The sequence below is a fragment of the Onychomys torridus genome, chromosome 22 (assembly GCF_903995425.1).
Source record: "Onychomys torridus chromosome 22, mOncTor1.1, whole genome shotgun sequence".
Taxonomy (NCBI): Eukaryota; Metazoa; Chordata; class Mammalia; order Rodentia; family Cricetidae; genus Onychomys; species Onychomys torridus.
Window position 1 is genome coordinate 11,089,099 of NC_050464.1, and position 24,017 is coordinate 11,113,115.

The 24,017-nt window shown below is 52.3% G+C and overlaps 1 protein-coding gene across 1 annotated transcript; it reads right to left on the reverse strand.

Annotated features, from left to right (window-relative positions):
• Positions 1-247: 247 nt before the first annotated feature.
• Positions 248-22,973, reverse strand: Chst12 (carbohydrate sulfotransferase 12). Its single transcript, XM_036171997.1, has 2 exons — positions 22,845-22,973; positions 248-1,920 (listed from the first exon to the last, which is right to left on the reverse strand). Exon 2 carries the CDS (start codon positions 1,840-1,842, stop codon positions 583-585), a length of 1,260 nt encoding a protein of 419 aa, XP_036027890.1. The 5' UTR covers positions 1,843-1,920; positions 22,845-22,973; the 3' UTR covers positions 248-582.
• Positions 22,974-24,017: the final 1,044 nt, after the last annotated feature.

Consider the following 24,017-nt stretch of genomic DNA (forward strand, 5'->3'; position numbering starts at 1 on the left):
CCAGGCCCTTACAATTACCGAACCTCAGTGGTTTTGTTACAGTAACAACCAATTAAAACAGTTGTTTTCAAATTCAGGCTCCCCTCTAGTGAAGACACTTTGAGATCTTCTCCCTCCCGGGGAGGTGTAAGACTTGGATATCCCATCCACCCCTGGGCCCCTTCCTGTGTGGGCTTGTCGCCTGACTCAAAGGACCACCAAAGTGCAAGGGTGCGGGGCAGCACGCTTTACTCCAGCTCTCTCCCACTTTCGTATTAAATATATCTGAAATATATTAATCTTAGAAAACAGTATTAACAGTGTTCCATGAATACAGGCTGTGGAGTAAACAAATCCGTATTGCAAAAGGGTGGTGGTGGGGGGTGTAGAACTCTGGAGTGTGAGGTGCTCGGGTCTTGGGTTGTTCTGTGGTCTCCTGATGGGAAAGCTGTGGCATCCTCTGCCTGTCACACCAGAAGGGAAAGGAAGCCAGGAGAGAACCCAGGAGGCACAGGGCCGGCCCCATCCTCAAAGGACCGCCTCACCGGGGCCATCGTTCAGTTGAATGGGACCGGCGTGAGGGTTTATTTGGTGCTGGGGAGCTCAGTCTCTGAGCAGGTTTTCTGGTTTGGGGTAGCCAAAGAGAACAAAGTCGGCTTCGTAGAGCTTGTAGAGCTGCTGTCTCCAGGCTAAGGGGATGTTGGCAAACCAGCCCTCCTCCCAGCTGCTGGCCGTCCTGTTCCGGTAACTGGGGGGGAAGTGGAGCTGGGAGTCCACTTTGAGGGACCTCAGGAGCTGGGCAGCATCCTCATCCAGGGTCTCCAGCTTCCCCACGAAGTCATAGTCTATCTGGCATGGGTGGCAGAGGCGGTACACCTGTCGCCAGTGCTCGTTGAAGGGTGCCAGCTTCTCGGTGTGTGGGTCCAGCAGGTACTGGATGAAGTTGGCGAAGGAGACCTTGAGACCGGCGCTGAAGGCCTCGCTCACCGAGGCGGGCAGGCTGGTGTGGTTGGTGTACAGCCGGAGCATGGGCACTGCAAACTTGCGGTAGAACTCCTCGTTCTCCAGCTCGAACTTGCTGCGGAAGGCAGAGATGAGGCGCACGAAGGGGTCGCGCACGAACAGGAACTTGGTGTACTTCTTCAGCTTGACCTTCATGAGGTGACGCGAGAACTTCCCATAGCGGCGCCAGAACTTGTTGAAGGTCAGGTGCGTGCTGGAGTTGTGCACGTGCTCCCGGGGGATGTCCAGGGGGTCTCGGTAGGGGCTGCCCCGGTCCAGCAGGCTCTCGCTCAGCACGATCATCACTCGCTTCCAGTTGGTACAGGCCACCTTGGGCACGTAGCAGTAGATGATCCCGTGGCGATCGTCCACGATCAGGTGGTTGAGTTCGTAGTTGGGGATGTCATCAAAAGAGCGGTCCTTGGTGGGGAATGCCAGGCTGGCGTTGGCACAGAAGTCTCTCAGCAGGCTCCTCCTCTCGGCCTGCTGCCGGTCCCGGTCTGGGTTCTGCTGGGCATCATGGGTGGACCAGTCGTAGCCTCTCACGTTCTCCTCCATGTGGCTCAGGACCGGCTTGCTGGGGGTGAGCACCGGGGGCTGCTCAGTTTTTTGTCTGGAAAGGTCAGTCTGCTTCGCATCAGAACTAAGTAGTGTATCCAAAAACTCATCCACATCAGAAGTGAACACATTCTCACCACCCAGCCCTGGGGTGGGAAGGGGTTCCAGGATGTGTGGCCTGGATAGGGATGTGTGCAGATAGAAGTGGGCGGTGCCCACGTTGTCCCAGTATACAATGATCAAAAGAATCATGAGGGCTGACCCCAGTACCAGCCACAGCCGGAAGAGCCGAGGCTTGGTCATGCTGCCCTGGGCAGGGCCCACACCTGGCCCCTCACTTCAGTCTTGTGTACCGCTGGGACATGGTGCTGGGAGATGAACCTGGAGAGGCCAGAACACATCAGGTTAGAGGTTCAGAACAGCATGGATTTTTTCCTTACCTGGAGGGCTTTGGGTAGTGGGTATCTGCTGACATCGGGACCCTCCTCTCCACTTCCCACCAAACAGCCCTGCCTGCACGTCTAGCCTCTAGCCTCCCTGTGATGATGATTCTGGTTGGGGCTTCAGTTACTCTAGCTTGGAGTGCCACCAAAGTAAGTAGAGACTCTTTGTCCCTGTACTGAAAAAGGTCAAAGGGCTAAGCAGATGTCCCAGTGGGTAGAGAGTTTATTGTGCTAGCGTAAGGACCGGAGTTAGATCCCCAGAATCCACTTCAGCCAGGTGCATGCCTTCACTCCCAGCACTAGGGAGGCAGAAGCAGGTGGATCTCTGTGTGAGTTGGAGGCCAGCCTGAACTACACAGTGAGTTCCAGGACAGCTAGGGCTATGTAGAGAGACCCTGTCTCAAAAAACAAAAACAAAACAAACAAACAAGAACAAAAATTTAAAAAAATCAGGTGTGGAGGTGTGTGTGTGTAATCTCATCACTAGGGATGCAGAGACAGGGGGATTCCTGGGGTGTAGTGGCTAGCCTGCCGAGCCTAGTGGGCAAGCCTCAAGTCCCAGAGGGAGACCCTGCTTCAAAAGAGAAGGTATATGGTTCCAAGGGACACCTGAGGTTGACCTCTGACCTGCACACACACACACACACACACACACACACACACACACACACACATGCACCTATGCACATACTCACATATACCCACTTACATACCACAAGATGGATGGTTCCTGAGATGATATCTGAGGCTGACCTATGACCTCTAGAATATTCTCTCTCTCTCTCTCTCTCTCTCTCTCTCTCTCTCTCTCTCACACACACACACACACACACACACACACACACACACACACTAAATTTTAAAATTAAAAAAAGGAGAGAAAATGGTTTCCCAGAAACTAACCACGTGAGAAGGTGCCAAGGAGGGAGTCGAGGGAGCTGACAGGCACATCCGTCCTTAGGAGGGTACAAGTGAAGTTTATCCAATGCCCAAGCCACTCTTCCTCCCAAACCTCTCCCATTGTGCATTCTCAGACCAAGCAAGCGCAGCGGAGTCACACCCTGCTGCAGCATGCGGTGGGACATCAGACCTGGCCTCTGGCACAGTCAGAGTGCCCAGATGGCATGGACCTAAAGCCCAGGTCAGGAGCAAGTGATCTGGTTCCCAGGTTCCAAAGCTGGTCCTCAAGGAAGTACAGCTTTCTGGCCTATCACTGAGGCCAGAGTCATGCTCACAGTAGCCTAGCAACAAGAAAATCGGTCCAGTAGCACCCATTCCACTTAAGCTAAGCACCAATGGCAAAGTGTATCGGAGCCTCTGAGACGATCCTTCACTGAAACAAAGAGGTGCAACATTCCCACTCCTGCTCAGGTGCCATGTGGAAGGTAGTCATGGGGCCAGAGCAGGGAGCTGATCCCCAACCCTCACCATAGGGACAAGAGACAGTGTGACTGTCAGCATGGTGGTGTGGTAGCCTGGGCCTTGACCCTACCTGGTGTCAACATCTGGGAGGAGATGGTTAGATGAGATGGTGTGAGGTGGGATAGCCCAACTGACTCCCTGCCCCTTTCATAGCAAGACCCAGAGCGGGGCTGAGTCCACTATGACTCCCATTGCCACGGCATGGAGTGGGTGGACAGAGGAGATGGAGACAGGGCTGGTTGGCACTCTACTTCTCTCCTCTGGGACAGAAAATATTAGTCATACACACATTCATCAAAAGCAAGCTGAAGTGGTCATATTAATATCAGATGAAGAAAACTTCAGAAGGACTTACTCAAGACGAGGGGAGCCGTTGCATCATCACAGACAATTCAACCCACAAAGAAGACATAACAACCACAAATACATATTCATCACATGACATAGCTTCAAAATACATAAAGCAAAAATTCAGACTGCAGGGGTTGAGGATTTAGCTCAGTGACAGATCGCTTGCCTAGCAAGCACAAGGCCCTGGGTTCGATCCTCAGCTCTAAAAAATACAAAATAAAAAAAATTCAGACTGGAGATGTAGCTCAGTTAGCAGCTGAGTCCTGGATTCTATCCCTAGCACTGCATAAAAACAGGTGTGGTGGCACAAGCCTGCCATCTCATCTAATCAGAAGATAGAGACAAGAGGATCAGGAATTCAAGGTCATCCTGGGCTACAAAGTGAGTTTGAGGATAGCCTGGGCTATATAAAACTCTGTCTCAAAAAGTTATTTTATATATATAGTTACATATATACATGTATATATATATTTATTTAACAGTACATATAGTTAAGGTATACTTGGGGGGAAATCTGCATTATGTTTGGAGACTTCAACATTTTACTCTTTTCTTTACATTTGATTTTGTTTGGTTACATGTATTTGTGTGTCTGTCTATGTGGGTATCTACATATGAGTGCAGGTGCCCTCAGAGGTCAGAAGAGGGTATCAGAAGTCCTGGAGCTGGAGTTCCAGGGGGTTGTAATCCACGTGATGTGGGTACTGGAAACTAAACTTGGGTCCTTTGCCAAGTCCTTTCTCTTAACTGCTGACCCATCTCTCCAGCCCTGACAGTCCAGTCTTGATAACTGAGAAACCACAGAACAGGATGTAACTGACACAGGAACCCTTCCTGATACAACTGAATTCACTTTTTCACCTCCAAGCAACAAAGCATTCAACATAGCAGGCCAGATGTAGACATGGTTAATGAAACTGAAACCATTGGGAATTATTTGGTTATAATACTATAAAAACAAGATATCAATATCAGAAAGTTAATAGGAAAATCTCCAAACACCTGGGAAGCAAATGGACCACTTCTAAATTGATCCATAGGCTACCACAAAGGGAATTTTTGTTACGGTTGTTGTTTGAGACACTGTTTCAAAGGGAATTTTGGTGTTTGAGACACTGTTTCAAAGGGAATTTTGGTATTTGAGACACTGTTTCAAAGGGAAGTTTAGTTGTTTGAGACACTGTTTCAAAGGGAATTTTGGTGTTTGAGACACTGTTTCAAAGGGAATTTTGGTTGTGTGAAACATTGTTTCACTCCAAAGGCTGCTGAAGGAGACTGAGGTAAAGGACTGTGAAGTCAGGCGAGACTGGACTCCATATTCACACCCTGTCCATAAATAATTCTAGAAAAAGGTTTGCTACAGCGCCACAGCAGAAGAAATTGGACTGTTGAAGCCACAGCTCACTCTCCCACTAGGATGTCTCAGAAGATCACAGGGCTGACAGACCTGTTTATTAAAAATGTGTGATAAGCCGGGCGGTGGAGGCGCACGCCTGTAATCCCAGCATTCGGGAGGCAGAGGCAGGCGGATCTCTGTGAGTTCAAGTCCAGCCTGGTCTACAAAGCAAGTTCCAGGACAGGCTCCAAAGCTACAGGGAAACCCTGTCTCGAAAAACAAAACAAAACAAAATGTGTGATGGTGGGCTGGAGAGATGGCTCAGTGGTTAAGAGCATTTGCTGCTCTTGCAGAGCACCAGGGTTTGATTCCCAGCCTCTGCATGGCAGCTCACAAGTGCCTGGAGCTCCAGTTCTAGAGGATCTGACACCCTCTTCTGGCCTCCGTGGGCACCAGACACACCCATGGTGTACAGACATATTTGCAGGCAAAATTCTCATGTATGTGAAAAAATTAAATCTTTTTGAAAATGTGTGGAATGGAGGGATGCATGAAAATAAGACTGGCAATGAATCCTATCTGGGTTCTTACAGGAAGAAAAACAGGGTATAAATCCCAGAGTTCTCTTTTAATGCCACACTGTGGATGAAACTCAGGGTTTCATGAACAATAGGCAAGTACTCTCTGGCTGAGCCACATCCCAGCCCCTCACTAGGGGATTCTAGGCAGGTGCTCTACCACTGAGCCACACCCCAGCCCCTCACTGGGGGATTCTAGGCAGGGGCTCTACCACTGAGCCACACCCCAGCCCCTCACTGGGGGATTCTAGGCAGGGTCTCTACCAGTGAGTCACACCCCAGCCCCTCACTGGGGGATTCTAGGCAGGTGCTCTACCACTGAGCCACACCCCAGCCCCTCACTGGGGGATTCTAGGCAGGGGCTCTAACACTGAGTCACACCCCAGCCCCTCACTGGGGGATTCTAGGCAGGGGCTCTACCACTGAGCCATACCCCAGCCCCTCACTGGGGTATTCTAGGCAGGGGCTCTACCACTGAGCCACACCCTATCCCCTCACTGGGGGATTCTAGGCAGGTGCCCTACCACTGAGCCACACCTCAGCCCCTCACTGGGGGATTCTAGGCAGGGGCTCTACCACTGAGCCACACCCCAGCCATTCACTGGGGGATTCTAGGCAGGGGCTCTACCACTGAGCCACACCCCAGCCCCTCACTGGGGGATCCTAGGCAGGGGCTCTACCACTGAGCTATAATCCCCATCTGAAGATTCCCTTTGAAGAGTCAAACCCCATGTTTCCTCATCCAGTTTTGGACTTGTCCTGATGAAACAATGCTGAGTTCACACATGGCCAGACTTGGGGCAGCTGCAGGGGCCCCTCTCCTGACTTTTTACATCAAGGTGACAAGCCCATGGACTGTGTCCACTAAGACACATTCTCCTTGCAGTCTAAGAGGCCAGGGTTCATTTTTAACATCAAGGCAGTCCTCTCTTGTCATGTCTGACCTCAGACAAACCACATAAACAGCAGTTACCGAAATGAGTCAGCTGCATACAGGAGAGGGCTCTGTGACAGCGGCCCTTTGAAGGGGCCCACTCTGACACTTTAAAGCCACAACTCACAGGACCATGAGGAACAAGAGCATAGGGGAAAAAAAAAAGGCTGCCAGGTCAGCACCATCAGCAACCAGCTTTATTTTATTTTATTCAAGTAGTTTGGGATCTAGGAATGTCTAGTCTTATTTCCAGACATCTGGGGGACAACTACGCTGCCTTCTGTTGGGGAGTCAGCTGGGAATGGTGGGACAGAGAACCACAGCCATGGTCCCTGCCTGCCTCCAAAACAGTCAGGGACCACAAATGATCTCAGAGAGTAATTTTCCATTTAAAAAATAAGAGTGTTATTTTCAAATCCAAAATCTCCAACTCTTTCAAAACAGCAGTCAACAAAAGGCCCCGTGTACTCTGCAGCAGCAGCAGCAGCAGACTGGAGCAGCCCAGCAAAAGGACCTGCCATCAAGCAGACTTGCAACAGCCATGGGACCTGGACTCTCCCTTCAGAAGGACACATCAGAAGCTGGGGGAGACTTTCACAAGCCCGGGCCCCTTGTGCTCCTAAGTGTTCGGATAACGGGCAGGTTCAACACCAAAGTCAACAGCCAGGCAAGGTGCAGTTGCCTGCAACAGGGCTATCAGATACTTCTCTCACCCACCACAGGCGTAACAATGCCCCAGGCAAGCCAGGCAGCCAAAAGGCAAGTGCCATGCTGGGGCTCAAGTGTTCCAAACCACCCATCACACCAACATGGGCAAGGAGCTGGGCGGCAGAAGGGTGGCCAGCAGCAGACATTGTAGTGGCCTCAGATCCATCATGTCCAGTCACCATGAGCTGGGAGTGAGTGAGCAAGGCAGAGCCACACCTCTGTAAGGGCAGCATCGTTTTTTTCAGAACTCATGACCATTAGGCAAGAACGTCAAATAACATGGGAGAGTTGCTTTTATGTGCTAACAAGACTAGACCACTGGAAGCCCAGATGTTTAGCCAAAGGTATTCTGGAGCCGCAGAGATGGCTTGCTGGGTAAAGTGTGTCAACCCAAAAACCCAACTTTCCTCCCATAAGTGATAAGATAGTTTATTTTGGGGCCAAACGCGTGATCACAGCCTTGGCACAAATTAGGTTACTTCAGATTCCATGTTCCAGTGTGGTAACACTTTAAAGTTGTTCATAGCAAGTAACAGAACAAAGGAAGTTATAAATCAAGGTGCTTTTCATATACTTTTTTGTTTTGGTTTTTGAGACAGGGTTTCTCTGGAGCCCTGGCTCTCCTGGAACTTGCTTTGTAGACCAGGCTGCCCTTGAACTCGGAGATCCATCCACCTGTCTCTGCCTCCTGAGTGCTGGGATTAAAGGTGTGAATCAAGACACTTTTCATATACGCCAGAAGAAACGTCAGGCAGGCAGGCAGTCATAGCAAATCAAAGAGATCTCTGCTGGTTAGGGAAGCTAGGTGTCTTTGTACATTCCAGAGGATTTACCTAATAGTTAGGAGGATGTCAGGCCCAACAGCTGAAGACTGCTCAAGATAAACTGTAATTAGGCTCTGGACCTACAACATCCCAACTTTCCTACAATCACTAACACACACTCACACACATACAAAAGACACAAGAGACATGGTTATTCTGAGTGTGTGTGTAAAGGTGAATAAGACGAACATTTGAATGGAGAAACTAAGGCTGCAGCTGGGATTGGTGCTACACGCCTGTCACCCCAGCAGTCAGGATGCTGAGGCAGGAGGATCACAAGTTAGTGAAACCCTGTCTCAAAAAAAAAAAAAAAAAAAAAATGCATATTGCCCTGAACCAATGCACTGGACCTCCTCCATCCAGTCCAGGCCAGAATACAACATTAACTTCAACCAAAAAAATTTAAAAAGGCCCAACAGGTTTTTGAAGAAATTGACGTATTTTTAAAAATTTACTCTGAAATGCAAACAATGATGTTACAAAGGTCAAAGCAAGACAGCCTGCTCTCCAAGTGTCTGTCTCCAAGCCGGGGCACAGTTGAGCCTGCACTTCTTGGCCTTTATAATCACGTGACTCAATCCTAATACCAACTTTAATCTCATCCTAGCCCAGCTCTCGCATTCTCTGTCTCCTTATCTCTTTCCCCCAGTTCCCTTGTAGGGCTGGGGATAGAACCCAGAGCTTTGCGATGCTAGAAAAAGCACACTACCACTTAGCCACACCCAGCCCCTCACTGGGGGATTCTAGGCAGGGGCTCTACCACTGAGCCATACCCAGCCCCTCACTGGGGGATTTTAGGCAGGGGCTCTACCACTGAGGCACACCCCAGCCCCTCACTGGGGGATTCTAGGCAGGGGCCCTACCACTGAGCCACACCCCAGCCCCTCATTGGAGGATTCTAGGCAGGGGCTCTACCACTGAGCCACACCCCAGCCCTCACTGGGGGATTCTAGGCCAGGGCCCTACCACTGAGGCACACCCCAGCCCCTCACTGGGGGATTCTAGGCAGGGGCTCTACCACTGAGCACACCCCAGCTCCTCACTGGGGGATTCTAGGCAGGGGCCCTACCACTGAGGCACACCCCAGCCCCTCACTGGGGGATTCTAGGCAGGGGCTCTACCGCTGAGCCACACCCCAGCCCCTCACTGGGGGATTCTAGGCAGGGGCTCTACCGCTGAGCCATACCCAGCCCCTCACTGGGGGATTCTAGGCAGGGGCCCTACCACTGAGCCACACCCCAGCCCCTCACTGGGGGATTCTAGGCAGGGGCTCTACCACTGAGCCACACCCAGCCCCTCACTGGGGGATTCTAGGCAGTGATCTACCACTGAGCCACACCCAGCCCCTCACTGGGGGATTCTAGGCAGTGATCTACCACTGAGCCACACCCTAGCCCCTCACTGGGGGATTCTAGGCAGGGGCTCTACCACTGAGCCACACCCCAGCTCCTCACTGGGGGATTCTAGGCAGGGGCCCTACCACTGAGCCACACCCCAGCCCCTCACTGGGGGATTCTAGGCAGGGGCTCTACCACTGAGCCACACCCCAGCTCCTCACTGGGGGATTCTAGGCAGGGGCTCTACCACTGAGCCACACCCCAGCTCCTCACTGGGGGATTCTAGGCAAGGGCCCTACCACTGAGGCACACCCCAGCCCCTCACTGGGGGATTCTAGGCAGGGGCTCTACCACTGAGCCACACCCCAGCTCCTCACTGGGGGATTCTAGGCAGTGATCTACCACTGAGCCACATCCCAGCCCCTCACGGAGGATTCTAGGCAGGGGCTCTACCACTGAGCCACACCCCAGCTCCTCACTGGGGGATTCTAGGCAGGGGCCCTACCACTGAGCCACACCCCAGCCCCTCACTGGGGGATTCTAGGCAGGGACCCTACCACTGAGCCACACCCCAGCCCCTCACTGGGGGATTCTAGGCAGGGACCCTACCACTGAGCCACACCCCAGCCCCTCACTGGGGGATTCTAGGCAGGGGCTCTACCACTGAGCCACACCCCAGCCCCTCACTGGGGGATTCTAGGCAGTGATCTACCACTGAGCCACACCCCAGCCCCTCACTGGGGGATTCTAGGCAGGGGCTCTACCACTGAGCCACACCCCAGTTCCTCACTGGGGGATTCTAGGCAGAGGCTCTACCACTGAGCCACACCTCCAGCCCCTGAGATCTCCCCCTCTTTTTCCTTTCCATTTTGATACAAGGTCTCATAAATTGCCAGGACTGGCTCTGGACTCACTATGTAGCCAGGCAGTGTGGAATTTGCCATCCTCTTGCTTCAACCTCTCAACTACCTGAGATCACCTGCATGAGTCACCAGGCTGGGCTTATACTAGCCAATGTCTTCACACTCAGTCTCCTTGTGCACACACTGCGGCACTGCTGTCCCTCTGCAGAACCTGCCTACTACCACTGTTTCCTCTGTCCCCTAGACTGCGCATTATTTCTCTGTGTCATCATACAATCTGAATCCTGTCAGTGAGACATGCACAGGAAGTGTGAGTGGCGGAAAGCAATGCACTTGGCTGGGAGGGAGGGAAGCAGAGGCCAGCTACTCTCTGACACAGGTATGTCAGGGGACAGCCCAATTCCAGAATCCCAGGGGCGCCAGATCCTCCGCAGGGAAGGCATTCCTTCCCAGCTGAGTCACTCTGGACTGAGCTTTCTTGAACAGGCTTATTGAGGAATGACTGACATGGACTAAAACTCCCTCTTCTTGTTTAATGTGTAGTTTAATATTCCACTGACTGAATTTTGGCATATGTATACTACAATTAATATTTCCAGCCAAGTGTGGTGCTACACACCCGTCATCCAGCGCTCTGGAGGTGGGGGCGGGAGGAAGGAGTCCAAGGACAGCATGCATTACACGAGACCCTGTCTTTAAAAATAAATAAGATTTGCCCAGTGGTGGTGGTGCACGCCTTTAATCCCAGCACGTGGGAGGCAGAGGCAGGTGGATCTCTGTGAGTTCGAGGTCAGCCTGGTCTACAGAGCAAGATACAGGACAGGTACCAAAACTACACAGAGAAACCCTGTCTCGAAAAATCAATCAATCAATCAATCAAATGCACCAGGTGGTGGCGGTGCATGCCTTTCTTTAATCCCAGCACTCAGGAGGCAGAGGCAGGTAGATCTCTGAGTTCTAGACCAACCTGGTCTACAGAGTGAGTTCTAGGACAGCCAGGGCTACAGAGAGAAACCCTGTCTTGAAAAACAAAAAACAAACAAATTTAAAAAAGCAAATAAATAAAATGAAAATAAATAAATCAGTAAAATTAAAATAAATAAGACGCTGCCCACACTGACCCTCTACACTCATCCACAACAATCTCCACTGGTGTTTAGAAGGTGAAAAGAACCACACAAACAGAGGTTTTCCTCAGCATAATGCTCCTGAGGTTCACCCAGACCATCACTTAGGCCAGGAGAATGTTCCTTTTGTTACTGCTGGGTAGAATTTCACAGCACTGGGCCAGTGAGAGGGCTCAGTAGGTAAAGGCACTTGCCTCCAAGCCAGACAACCTGAGTTTGAGCCCTGGTACCCACACAGTGGAAGGACAGAACTAAATCCCATAGGCTCTCCTCTGACTAAGACATACATGTGTATGCACACACATGCACAAATAAGTGTAATAATTTATTGGAATATAGGTCCATGATAAAGTACTTGTCTATAGTCCCCCAGTGAGGGGCTGGAGTGTGGCTCAGTGGTAGAGCCCTACCTAGAATCCCCCAGTGAGGGGCTGGTATGTGGCTCAGTGGTAGAGCACCTGCCTAGAATCCCCCAGTGAAGGACTGGGGTGTGGCTCAGTGGTAGAGCCCCTGCCTAGAATCCCCCAGTGAGGGGCTGGGGTGTGGCTCAGTGGTAGAGCCCTTGCCTAGTATCCCCCAGTGAGGGGCTGGGGTGTGGCTCAGTGGTAGGGTCCCTGCCTAGAATCCCCCAGTGAGGGGCTGGGGTGTGGCTCAGTGGTAGAGCACCTGCCTAGAATCCCCCAGTGAGATAGCTCAACAGTAAATACATTTGCTATACAAGCCTGGTGGCCTGAGTTTGATCCTCAGAACACACATAAAGGTGACAGGAAAGAACTGACCCCACAAAGTTGTTCTCTGACCCCCACATACATCATGGCAAACACACCCATACACAATACGAATAAATGGAAATTTTAAATTAAAAAATGAAATAGGGGCTGGAGAGATGTCTTAGTGGTTCAGAGCACCAGCTGCTCTTACAGAGGACCCAGGTTCAAATCCCACATGGTCTCAGTAACCCCAGTCCTAGGATATCTAATGTCCTCTTCTGACTTCTGATGGTACTGCACACATGTGGTGCTCACGATCATGCAGACAAAACATTCGTACACATGAAATAAAAATAAAGGAAAAAAATGAATATAATTGAGTAAAAATAAAGGCTGCAATGCAGCTTTACCACGGAGCCATGCCCAGCGAGTCATGCCGAATATTTGGGTGACAAGCGCTGGTGAGACACCCCGTGAAATAGCATACAAGCACTTTCTTTTCTCTTGGCCTTTGAAAGAGACTTATTTATTTAGTGTGCATGTGTGTGCCTGCATGTGTACCACATGCATGCAGGAACCTTTGGAAGCCAGAAGAGGACACTAGATCCCCTGGAACTGGAGTTACAGATGGTTGTGAGCCACCATGTGGGTACTGGGAACTGAACCCGAGTCCCCAGCAAGAGCAGCAAGTGCTCTTAACCACGGAGCCACCTCTCCAGCCGCTTGGGGAGTTTTTATTAATGGCATTGGCATTGACTCTCTGCAGGCAGCAAGCAGTTCATTCCTGCTATTAACACTGTGGCTGTACTGAAAGCCCCGCCATGCGATGAGTCCCCCAGAACCAGCAGGACTTGGGGCCATCGTTTCATCAAAGTCCCTTATTTAGGGAAATGGCTCAACGGCTCAGCGGGTCTAGTATTTGCCACACAAACACGAGGACCTGAGTAGAACCCATACAGAGCCAGACACGGTAGCGCAGGTCTCCAATCCCAGCACTCCTAGAGGTGAACAGGAGGTAAACAAGTCACCAGAAGGTCAAAGCCACCTGCTACGGGGAATGCAATGATGAGACCCTATTAAAACAGGTGGAAGGTTGGGGCTGGAGAGAGCTCAGTGGATGCTCTTGCTAGAGGACCCAGGTTCAGCTCCCAGAACCCACATGGCATCTCACAACCATCTGTAAAGTTTCTCTGGTCCCACCCGGCCCCGAGATCCCATAGCCACTTATAAAATAATCACTCAGAGGCTTATATTAATTATCAACTGTATGGCCTATGGCAGGCTTTTTGCTGGCTAGCTCTTTCATTTTAAATTAATCCATTTCTATTCATCTATGTATTGCCACGTGCTCCGTGGCTTTCCCTGCGTCCCATTACATGTTGCTCCTTGGATGGCGGTTTGGCGTCTCCTCCTTCTCTCCTTTCTCCTCTCATTGGCTCTCTTGGATTTTCCCGCCTGGCTCCATCCTGCGCTGCCATAGGTCAATGCAGCTTTATTTACTAACCAATGGGCACGGCATATATTCACAGCGTACAGAAAGACATCCCACAGCAGAGTAAAGCACCCTCTTCTGGTCTCCATGGGAACTGCATGCATGTGGTGCACAGACATGCATACAGGCAAGACATCCATTCACACACAAAAATATTTTTTTTGTAATGTCTTTAAGGTGAAAGGAAAGGAATGATATCCAAAGTTGTCTTCTAATCTTCACATGAGTGCTGTGGTACGCACACTGTACTCACATGAATTCATATGAACACACAGACACACACAGACACACACAGACACACACACACACACACCCTTCATTGATTTTCAGTTAACTCCATACACCACGACAGCATGTGCAAATAAAATTACACAACGAACAGTCACACTGATATTAATTTTGCCAAATGAAAATTGAGAGCTAATTGGGCCTGGTGGTGATACCCGTACTCCCAGCACTCAGAGGGCTGAGGCAGGAGCATCAGGAGTTCAAAGACAGGCTAGGCTGCGGAGTGAGACTCTGCCTCAAAAGAGGGGGGACTGTGGAAAAGCCTCTGTCCGTGAAGTCCCTGTGCAAGCACGGAGACTCCAGTTTGAACATCTCTGTAAAAGCTGGGTGTGGTGGTGAAGTGCTGTAACCCCAGCCCTGGTGAGCGGACACCGAGGACTTGCAGCTCTTCGGCAGCCTGCCTATCTGAGCCCACACACCCCCAGGCCAGTGAGAAAGAAATGACCTGGTGGACAGCTCCTGAGGCCTGACACCTGAGGTTGTCATTTGGATGTTACACACACACACACACACACACACACACACACACACACACACACTTGTGCATGTGTGCACATGCATGTATGCACACATGGGGTAGCATGTAAATCAAGATCGAATTTGGTCTTTGACCTCCAATGACTTCTGTAGAGCTGGGCCTCAGGCACAGAGGCTATCAGATCATGTTATCTCTCTCTCTCTCTCTCTCTCTCTCTCTCTCTCTCTCTCTCTCTCTCGTTATCTTTCCCCTCCCCCCCCCCCCACCCTCATTAGTCTCTGAGTCCTCAGACTGCAGCTTTCAAGCCCACAGGACATCAGTACAGCCTACCAGGCCAACAGCTCCAAAGCAGGTTGGGAGTTCTCCAAAGATAAGGATCATAGCTAATAGATCTTCACCATTCCACATAATACTCATTTGCATTGCCTGATCTGAAAGGTAACTCATTTACAAGAGCTAAATCAACTCAAACACACGTCAACAGTATTTCCAGCACCACTGGACGAGTCACCAGGATCGGTTTAAGACATGTCTGGGTCCAGTCCTGACACCAGCTGCCATCCCAGCTACTCAGGAGGCTGAGGCAAAAGAATTTCAAGTACAAAGGCAGCCTGGTCTACATAACAAGTTCCAGGACAGCCAAGGTCACATAGTAAGACCATGTCTCGGGGAAAAAAAAAAGAGGGCAGGAGATGTAGCTTAGTAGAGCCTCTGTCTAGAATTCCCCAGTGAGGGGCTGGGGTGTGGCTCAGTGGTAGAGCCCCTGCCTAGAATCCCCAGTGAGGGGCTGGGGTGTGGCTCAGTGGTAGAGCCCCTGCCTAGAATCCCCCAGTGAGGGGCTGGGGTGTGGCTCAGTGGTAGAGCCCCTGCCTAGAATCCCCCAGTAAGGGGCTGGGGTGTGGCTCAGTGGTAGAGCACCTGCCTAGAATCCCCCAGTGAGGGGCTGGGGTGTGGCTCAGTGGTAGAGCCCCTGCCTAGAATCCTCCAGTAAGGGGCTGGGGTGTGGCTCAGTGGTAGGGCACCTGCCTAGAATCCCCCAATGAGGGGCTGGGGTGTGGCTCAGTGGTAGAGCACCTGCCTAGAATCCTCCAGTAAGGGGCTGGGGTGTGGTTCAGTGGTAGAGCACCTGCCTAGAATCCTCCAGTAAGGGGCTGGGGTGTGGCTCAGTGGTAGGGCACCTGCCTAGAATCCCCCAATGAGGGGCTGGGGTGTGGCTCAGTGGTAGAGCCCCTGCCTAGAATCCCCAGTGAGGGGCTGGGGTGTGGCTCAGTGGTAGAGCACCTGCCTAGAATCCCCAGTGAGGGGCTGGGGTGTGGCTCAGTGGTAGAGCACCTGCCTAGAATCCCCCAGTGAGGGGCTGGGGTGTGGCTTAGTGGTAGAGCCCCTGCCTAGAATCCCCCAGTGAGGGGCTGGGGTGTGGCTCAGTGGTAGAGCCCCTGCCTAGAATTCCCCAGTGAGGGGCTGGGGTGTGGCTCAGTGGTAGAACACCTGTCTAGAATCCCCCAGTGAGGGGCTGGGGTGTGGCTCAGTGGTAGAGCCCCTGCCTAGAATCCCCCAGTGAGGGGCTGGGGTGTGGCTTAGTGGTAGAGCCCCTGCCTAGAATCCCCCAGTGAGGGGCTGGGGTGTGGCTCAGTGGTAGAGCACCTGCCTAGAATTCTCCAGTAAGGGGGTGCCATCGTGGCTCCATGGTAGAGTAAGTGTGAGAGCCAAGGTTCTGTCCCCAGAACAGTAAACATTAGACCATGCTTGACTTGACTTGTGAAGTCTATTCATATCCCCTCCCTGTCTAGGCTCTTGACCCACCCAAGCCTCTCACGGCTCTCACTTACATGCTCCAGTGCCCCGCCCCTCTCCCTGCTTCCAACCTACCTTCCTGCCACACTGCCATGGTGAAAGCCCATTAGGACACATCTCTGTCCCCAGCCCCCCAGCCTCCGATCCTGGTGTCCCTGGGTTCTCACTTCCAGCCCTCTCCACAGTGGTGACCAGGTCCATTCACCTTCCTTCTTGGTCACTCCGGTATAGCCACAGAGGCTCCTTGTCATCCATCAGTGGCCTGGTAGGACAGGCTCTTGCTACACCCATGTCCCTCTGCTGGGCCCATCATGCCTTGGGGCACTTCAAAGCTCACCCTGTTCCAAGGCCTTCCTGGCCATGCCTCAGAAAGTAGGTCCCAGGCCCCACAGCACCACAGCTGCGGGCCCCCAACTCCGTCACCACCTACCATGGAGCCACTGGCCATGTCCCATCTCTTTCCCACAGCACCCGTCACACCTCAGTTCTATCACTGTGTGGAGACTGTCGCCACTTCCACCAAGCAGCTCTTGGAGGGAGGACCCATCTTATTTGCCAAGCACATCCTCATGCTCAGGGCACTGGGGCTCACGTGAGATGAGCGTCAGGAGGACTGGCATTCTCTGCCAGCCTAATTCTGAAAGTGGGCGGCAAGTGAGGAAGAGACACCAGCATTCTCCCCGCTTGTAAATACGTTTAAAAATTCCAATACAGGAGCCGAGATGGTTCAGTGAGTAAGAGTGCTTGCTGCATAAGAATGAGGTCATGAACTTGAATCCTCACACCCATGTAAAAGGCTGGACACGTCCCCACATGCACCTGTAATCCCAGCACTGTGGGTGGGTGGCAGGCAGGAGGGTCCTTAGGCCTCGCTGGCTCGCCAAGTCCAAACAGCAAGCTCCGGGTTCAGGGAGAGCTGGCTCAGCATTCACATCAAACAGGTCACAACTGCCTGTAGCTCCAGGCTCAGGAGATCCAACACCCTCTTCTGGCTTCTGTGAGCACTTGGACACAAGTGGGTACGCAGACATGCACGCACGAATAAAAATACATCTTAATAGAAACGAAAAGGGACGGAGATGGCTAAGGGCAGCATAGTGTCTTTGACAAACGACCAGAGCGGAGACAGGGCACAGAGAACAATGCGAATAATGAGGGGGAAATGCATACAGGAAAGCCCCACCAGCGAGTAAGGGAAGTCTCTTGCTCCAAGACAGCTGTGTCTGGCTGAAACTGTTGCAGTGTGTTGTGATGGAGCCCAGCAAGTTCCTTAGCAACCAGTATCCCTTCCCTCTTTCCCTACCTTCACAGCCGCTTCTCTGATTCTCCTTTCTCTCTCTCTAAGGTCTCATGATACAGCCTAGGCTGGCTTCGAACTCAGAAACCCACCCAGTTCTGCCTCCCGAGTGCTGGCATGTGTGCCCAGCACTGATTGCCGGTCCCTGGCTTTAGGTCTGACTTTCTTGATCACAGCAGGTGACATCCCAGTGTGTCCCCTCCTCTACAGCTCCCCCCAGGCATGTCCTGACTCCAATTAGAGCAGCAGCCCGTGTTTACACACACTGCCACAGCTATGGGGAGACTGTTCACAGCTGGGACTGTCGGGACACCGTAATTATTTTTTTTTTCCCTCCCGCACGACAGTTTATTTTTCTGGGAACTAATAACAGTCTTGTGTTTTCGTTTGCTTTGTTTTCTGTGTTCTTAGGACTAATCCAGACTCAACGCTGCCAACTGTGTCAGTACCCTGCAGCTGTTCCAGGGTAGAGTCTGAGGAGTCTGTCTCCAAACCCGTCCCCTCCCATCGCCCCGTGAGCTGCTGGGGTCGGAGCATCTGTGCCCATGGCCCCCTGCTGCCCCCCCCATCAGCTCTTCTCACCCTTCTCCAGGGAACACACTGTACCTCCAACTGTCTTTTTCTGTCTAGGCTCAATACCTTATACAGGGAGAGACACAAGTGGCCAGTCACCCTCACGTTCAGGAGAGACAAGTTTGGACAGTATATAGACTATGCTCTCTTGCCTGAGGATGGAGATGAAGCAGGACAAAGTTTTCCCTCAGGAGTTTTCTATTTCCTGACTTATTTTTGTTAGTCATGTATATGTGCACATGCATGGGGAGGCTGGGTGGGGTTGATATTTGGGTGTTTTCCTCAATCACTCTCCACTTTATTTTTTTGAGACAGAATTTCTCACTGAACCTGGAATCCATGGATTCTGACAGACTGACTGACCAGTGAGCCCCAGGGACCCTCCTGTCTCCACGCCCCTTCTCTGCCAGCACCGAGCCTGTGGGTATACATGGGCACACTTGGCTTTTATGTGGGTACATGTGATCCAAACTCAAGTCCTCATGCTTGCACTGAGATAGTGCCTACTAAAATCTTTTGTAAGGTTTTTTTTGTTTGTTTGTTTTTTGTTTTTTGTTTTTGTTTTTTTTTTTGAGACAGATTCTCATGCAGTTCAGGCTACTCCCAAACTGCTTGATCTGATATGCAGGGGATGACCCTGAACTTCTTTTTTTTTTTTTCGAGACAGGATTTCCCTGTGTAGCTTTGCGCCTTTCCTGGAACTCACTTGGTAGCCCAGGCTGGCCTCGAACTCACAGAGATCCACCTGCCTCTGCCTCCTGAGTGCTGGGATTACAGGCATGCGCCACCACTGCCCGGCTGACCCTGAACTTCTGATCCCGCTATGTTCATATGCTCACCCCTTCTCCACTTACCCCCAATCAGCCTCCCAAGTGCTGGGATTGTATGTGTGAGCATGTGTGAGCCACCAGGCCCATTCTAATTTGGGCTTTTTGAGACAGGATCTCATATGTAACACAGGCTGGTTCCTCGCCTCCTGCCTCAGCCTCCCAAGCCCTAGGAAGTCAGCATGTGCCACCAGGCCTCCACCTCATCCTGTAAAGTGTTATTAATTATTTATGAGTTTTTCTTCCCCCCTTTTTTGTTTCAAGACAGGGTTTTACTATGTAGCCCTGGCTATCCAGGAACTCACTCTGTAGCCCAGGCTGGCCTTGAACTCACAGAGATCCACCTGCTTCTGCCTCCCGAGTGCTGGGATCAAAGGTGTGCACCACTACCGCCCAGCCCATTTATGAGTTTCTTTAGAAACCAAAGGAGTGTTTGAACCGGGGACTGGCCATTGGTCTTTTCTCTGGCTACTCCATCCATCCTCCGGCTAAAGGGAAAGGCTGGTGGTCTGGGCAGGTGGGCTGGTCCAGCCTGGGAGCTAACTGCTCTCGGCTGCTGCTCCCGCTGTGCTCTGAGGGTAGCCCTTCCCCCACTTGCCACCGGGTCTGCTGTTTCCCATTTGGAAAGTTTCAGAGTTTCTAAATAGTTTTAGAAACCTCACTGGCTAACAGCAGGAAGTATTATGTGAGAGGGCAGGCTATTTCCAGCCACATCTGTGGGCCAGCGACAACCATCAGCTGGGGTTGCATACACTAAAGGGGTGTGAAACTCACAGCTACCTCCTCCAGCTCTGGCCCCTCCTCAGCTCCTCCACTCTACCCCATTCTCCTCTATCTCCTCCACCTCTCCAATGCAGGGATTACAGGCTTTCTTGCTACTTGAAAGACAAACTTTTTTTTTTTTTTTTTTGGAGAGGGAAAGGGTAGTGTTCCAAGGCAGGGTTTCTTTGTACAGCCTTGGATGTCCTGGAACTAGCTCTGTGGATCAGGCTAGACTCGAACTCAGAGATCTACCTGCCTCTGCCTCCCTAGTTCTGGGATTAATGGTGTTTGCCACCACCACCTGGCTGAGATACAAACTTTTCAAAACTGGACAGTGAGGATGTAAGCTGTTTTAAAATGATAGTCCAGGGCTGGGGTTTGGCTCGGTTGGTAGAGTGCTCACGAGCATGCACAGAGCCCTGGGTTCTACCTCTAGCTCTGCAGAAACCAGGTGTAGTGGCTCATGCCAGTAACCCCAGCACTGGGAGGTGAAGGAGTAAGATTAGGAGTTCTGGAGCTGGTGGTGGCACTTGCCTTTAATCCCAGCATCGGGAGGCAGAGCCAGGCGGTTCTCTGTGTTCAAGGCCAGCCTGGTCTCCAAAGCGAGTTCTAGGACAGCCTGAACTTCAGAGAGAAACCCTGTCTTGAAAAACAATAAACGGAAAGAATGGTACACGTACACACACACACACACACACACACACACACACACACATACACACACACTCCCCCCTCCCCACGCCCCGATTGATTTCAGTATTGAGTAGCCAGGCTATTTTCACCCATGGCACCTTCTGACCTGGCCTTCCTAGAAGAGAGTCATCGCCCCATCCAGTCCTGGTAATGACCATAAACCACTAAGTGTACAGCCACTCCAAGCATGCTCTCCTCTTCTGCCTGCAGCTCTTTCCTCAGGTTCTCCCTGAGATTCCAAGCACCTCATGTGGAGGCCCGAAATGCCGCACCTTCTTAGGATCTAAAGATCACACACTGTCTCATGCCTCCTCCAGCACCCAGCCTGGTGGAGTGGCTGCCCATTCTAGAACTTGCAACACTTCTGTCCTCTGCCCAGTTCCTACCACATCTGACGCAGAGCCTCACTGCCCAGAGAAGCCCTTGGAGACTTCAGGCTCCTCACCCTCTCCCTAGTCACTGTAGCCACTATACCCACGACCCATGACGACACCCACTGCATGTCCCTAGACCCCAAATTCACCTGCCCTTCTCTCTAGGATCATCTGCCTCTAACAGACTTGGTCCTAACTCATGCCGAACCCCAACTGCAATGTCCAGCAACAGAACTTGGGCTCCAGCACGACAGCCAGGCCCTTCTCAGACAAAAACAGGTCCTTTCGAGGCCAGGAGGATGGCGGAGTTAGTAGAGTGCTTCCCATGCAAGCACAAGGACCTCCGTTCAGATCCCTAGAACCCACAGAGTAAAAATGCCTGGCATGGTGCTGCGTGCCTATAACTCCAGCACTGGGGAGGCAGAGACAGGAGGGCATCCCTGGGGCTCACTGGCCGGCCAGCCGTGCCAAAGTGGTGAATTCCAGACCAGTCTGTCTCAGATGGATGGCATTCCTGAGCATGACACCATAAGTTGTCCTCTGGCTTCAAAAATGCACAAAACACCCTCCCTCCAAGAAACTGGTCTTCCTCACCCAAGTCCTACCCTCTAGGAGCCCAGCAGCTCTATGGCTCCTGTGATTAGCTGTCTCTTCACATTTAGGATTCCTTTGGTTTGATTACTTTCTTAGAGACAGGGTTTCACATAGCCCAGGCTAGCCTTCAGCTGCAGACCCCCCTGCCTCCACTTCTTGAGCCCCAGGGTTTATATTACAAATGTCCTTCATACAGTGGCACTTGAACTGGATCACCGAATCAGGCGGACCTGAGCCAGGCGGGCCTGAGCTACCCAGGGCCCATGGTTTCCAGTTGGGTGGCTTGCCCATAAAACAGGAAACTGAGGATGCAGGCCCACATACACAAAATGACAGTAAATAGTTACTGCCGGCCTGAAAACTAGCCTCAAATCCTAGCAACTCATCTGTAAGGAAATTAAACATGAGGATTCCAGGCAGACGCTTCTGTGTTTTTTGAGACAGTCTCATCCTGTAGCTGGTCTGGACCTCACCATGCAGGCCAGGTTGTCCTCAAAACTCAAGGCAATCCCCTTGCCTCAGCTCAAAAGTGCTGGCACAACACTCTGCACTATCATACCCTGCACGCAGCAGTTACCCAACAATCTTTTTCCTCTCCTTCACAAGCAGACACGGGGGCCCTAACTCATGTTACCGAGCCTGGAGCCGCACTGTAGATCCCCAGCAACCCAAGGCTCAGGGCACCCCTCCACCCCAAGGTTCATATTCTCATTCAACCTGGGGCTCCCATCGCAAAGTGTGGGATTATAAAATAAATAATTTAAGAAGGGTGCAAACATTACAGCTCTCTGTGCAACAGCCAGGCGGATGTGCAGAGCCTGGGGTCTGCCAGCGATGTCTTCAGATGTCTTCGTGGCCAGAAGCCCAAAGAGAAGATAGGTCCTACTGTTAGCCACTAATGTTCAGCTTCCTGTGGCCCACCAGGCATGAGGCTGCTGCTGGGGGCAACCGCAGCAATGCTCAGCCCCATCTGTGAGCTGGGGTCTGCAGGCTGTCTGTGGCCAGCCAAGTTCAGGGGCAGGAGGATGCTCAACTGACTGGGGTAAGATGTGAGGCCAGTGCTTGCTCTGAGCAAAAACTGGCTTCACAGACAGCCTCCTCCTACAAGGTCCTCCCGGGACACTGCATCACGACAGTCTCTAAACAACTGCTTTCTTGCCTGGCCACCCAAATAGCCAAAGACAAAACTGATAAGGTGTCCACTTCCCCGCCCCACCCCCCCGCCCACCCACCCCCGCCCCTCGGAGAGCCGAGCGCTTCTACTGCAAAGGAGATCGGCCAAGCGACCACACCCTCTTCCACGCATTCTGCAGGGCTTCACAAGAAGATGGCTCAGAGAAGGTGCGCGCTGGGCCAAGGTCACAAAGCCAGCTGGCCAGAGCTGGGATTCGAACCCGGGACCACGAGGGAGCTGCCAAAGCCGGGCAGAATGGGGTACGGATCTGCGTCGCCCACCCGTGGACCCTCGCCCCACCCCGGACCCGGGAGTCCCTCGCACACCTCACTCCACTCGAGCCTGGGCTCCTCACCCAGTGCCCGCTATTGCCGCCGGCGCCGCCGCCGCTGCTGCTGCTGCCGCCGCTTCTGCAGGCGAAGTCGCCTCCTCCCGCTAGCCGCCCCTCCCGAGGCGCGGCCCCGCCCCCCCAGCCCGCCCCCTCCTCCATCTTCTCGCGAGAACTACCTAGCGGGACTACGCCCGTCCTTGATGCGCCTGCGCACTCCTCCCCGCCCCCGCCCCCTCCAGCCAGTGCCATGTGGCGCCTTATTTACGGCCAGAGATTGGTCCCACCCACCATCCATTGGGAGTCCCGCCCCTTCCACAGCAACCAATCCGAGGTGGGGGCGTGGCTGGCCCCACGGGGCGGGGCCTGTCTCGCAGTTCGAACTTGCTGCGTGGGCAAAACTGGCTGACAATCCTGTCAAAGAGTTTATGGGGCTTAAGAGAGAGCGTGCGGGTAAAGCTCTTAGCGAGAGCCAGGCATGGTGGTTCAGGCCTGTCTCCCCAGCTACTTGCGGGGGATGAGGTGGTAGGAAGTTCCAGGCTAGCCTTACTTAATGGGATCCTTTCTCAAAAACCAAGCAAGGTCTGGAGAGAGAGGGCTCAATGGGTAGCTTGCCTCACCAGTGGGAGAGCCTGTGTTCGGTCGGATCCCTTTAGCCCACGCTCCGCGGTGCCTGCCTGTATTGCCCCCAATGCCAAGATGGGCAGACACAGAGCGATCCCTGGAGTTTCCTGGCTGCTTGGCCCACTCTATATGGTGAAGGTTTCAGACCAATGAGAGGCTCTGTCTCAAACAAAAGTTGGAAGGTGCCTGAGGTTGTCCTGTGCCCTCCACACACCCCATGGGACGTGCACACATGCACCCGCACTCCCAAACCTCCACAAAGTGAAGCAAGCATGGTGATGCACTCTTGGAATCCTAGCACTGAGCAGCCTTCTCAAAGCAGGGCACGCTTTCCATGCCAACAGACTCTCCTGGACCCCAGGATAGAGGCCTCTTTCTGTAGCGATCTGACACAGGATGGCAGAGGGCAGAACCTAGCAGGATTAATTATATTTCAGTGGTGGATGATCCCAACTTACTACCAGGATTCAAACTGACAGCTCACTCCTGTGTTGCCCAGTGTGCACATGACCACCCAGGCATCTGTGACTATAACATAGACGCAGCC

Coding starts and splice junctions, on each gene's coding strand:
- Chst12 (XM_036171997.1), bottom strand. CDS start 1,842: ATGACCAAGCCTCGGCTCTTCCGGCTGTGGCTGGTACTGGGGTCAGCC.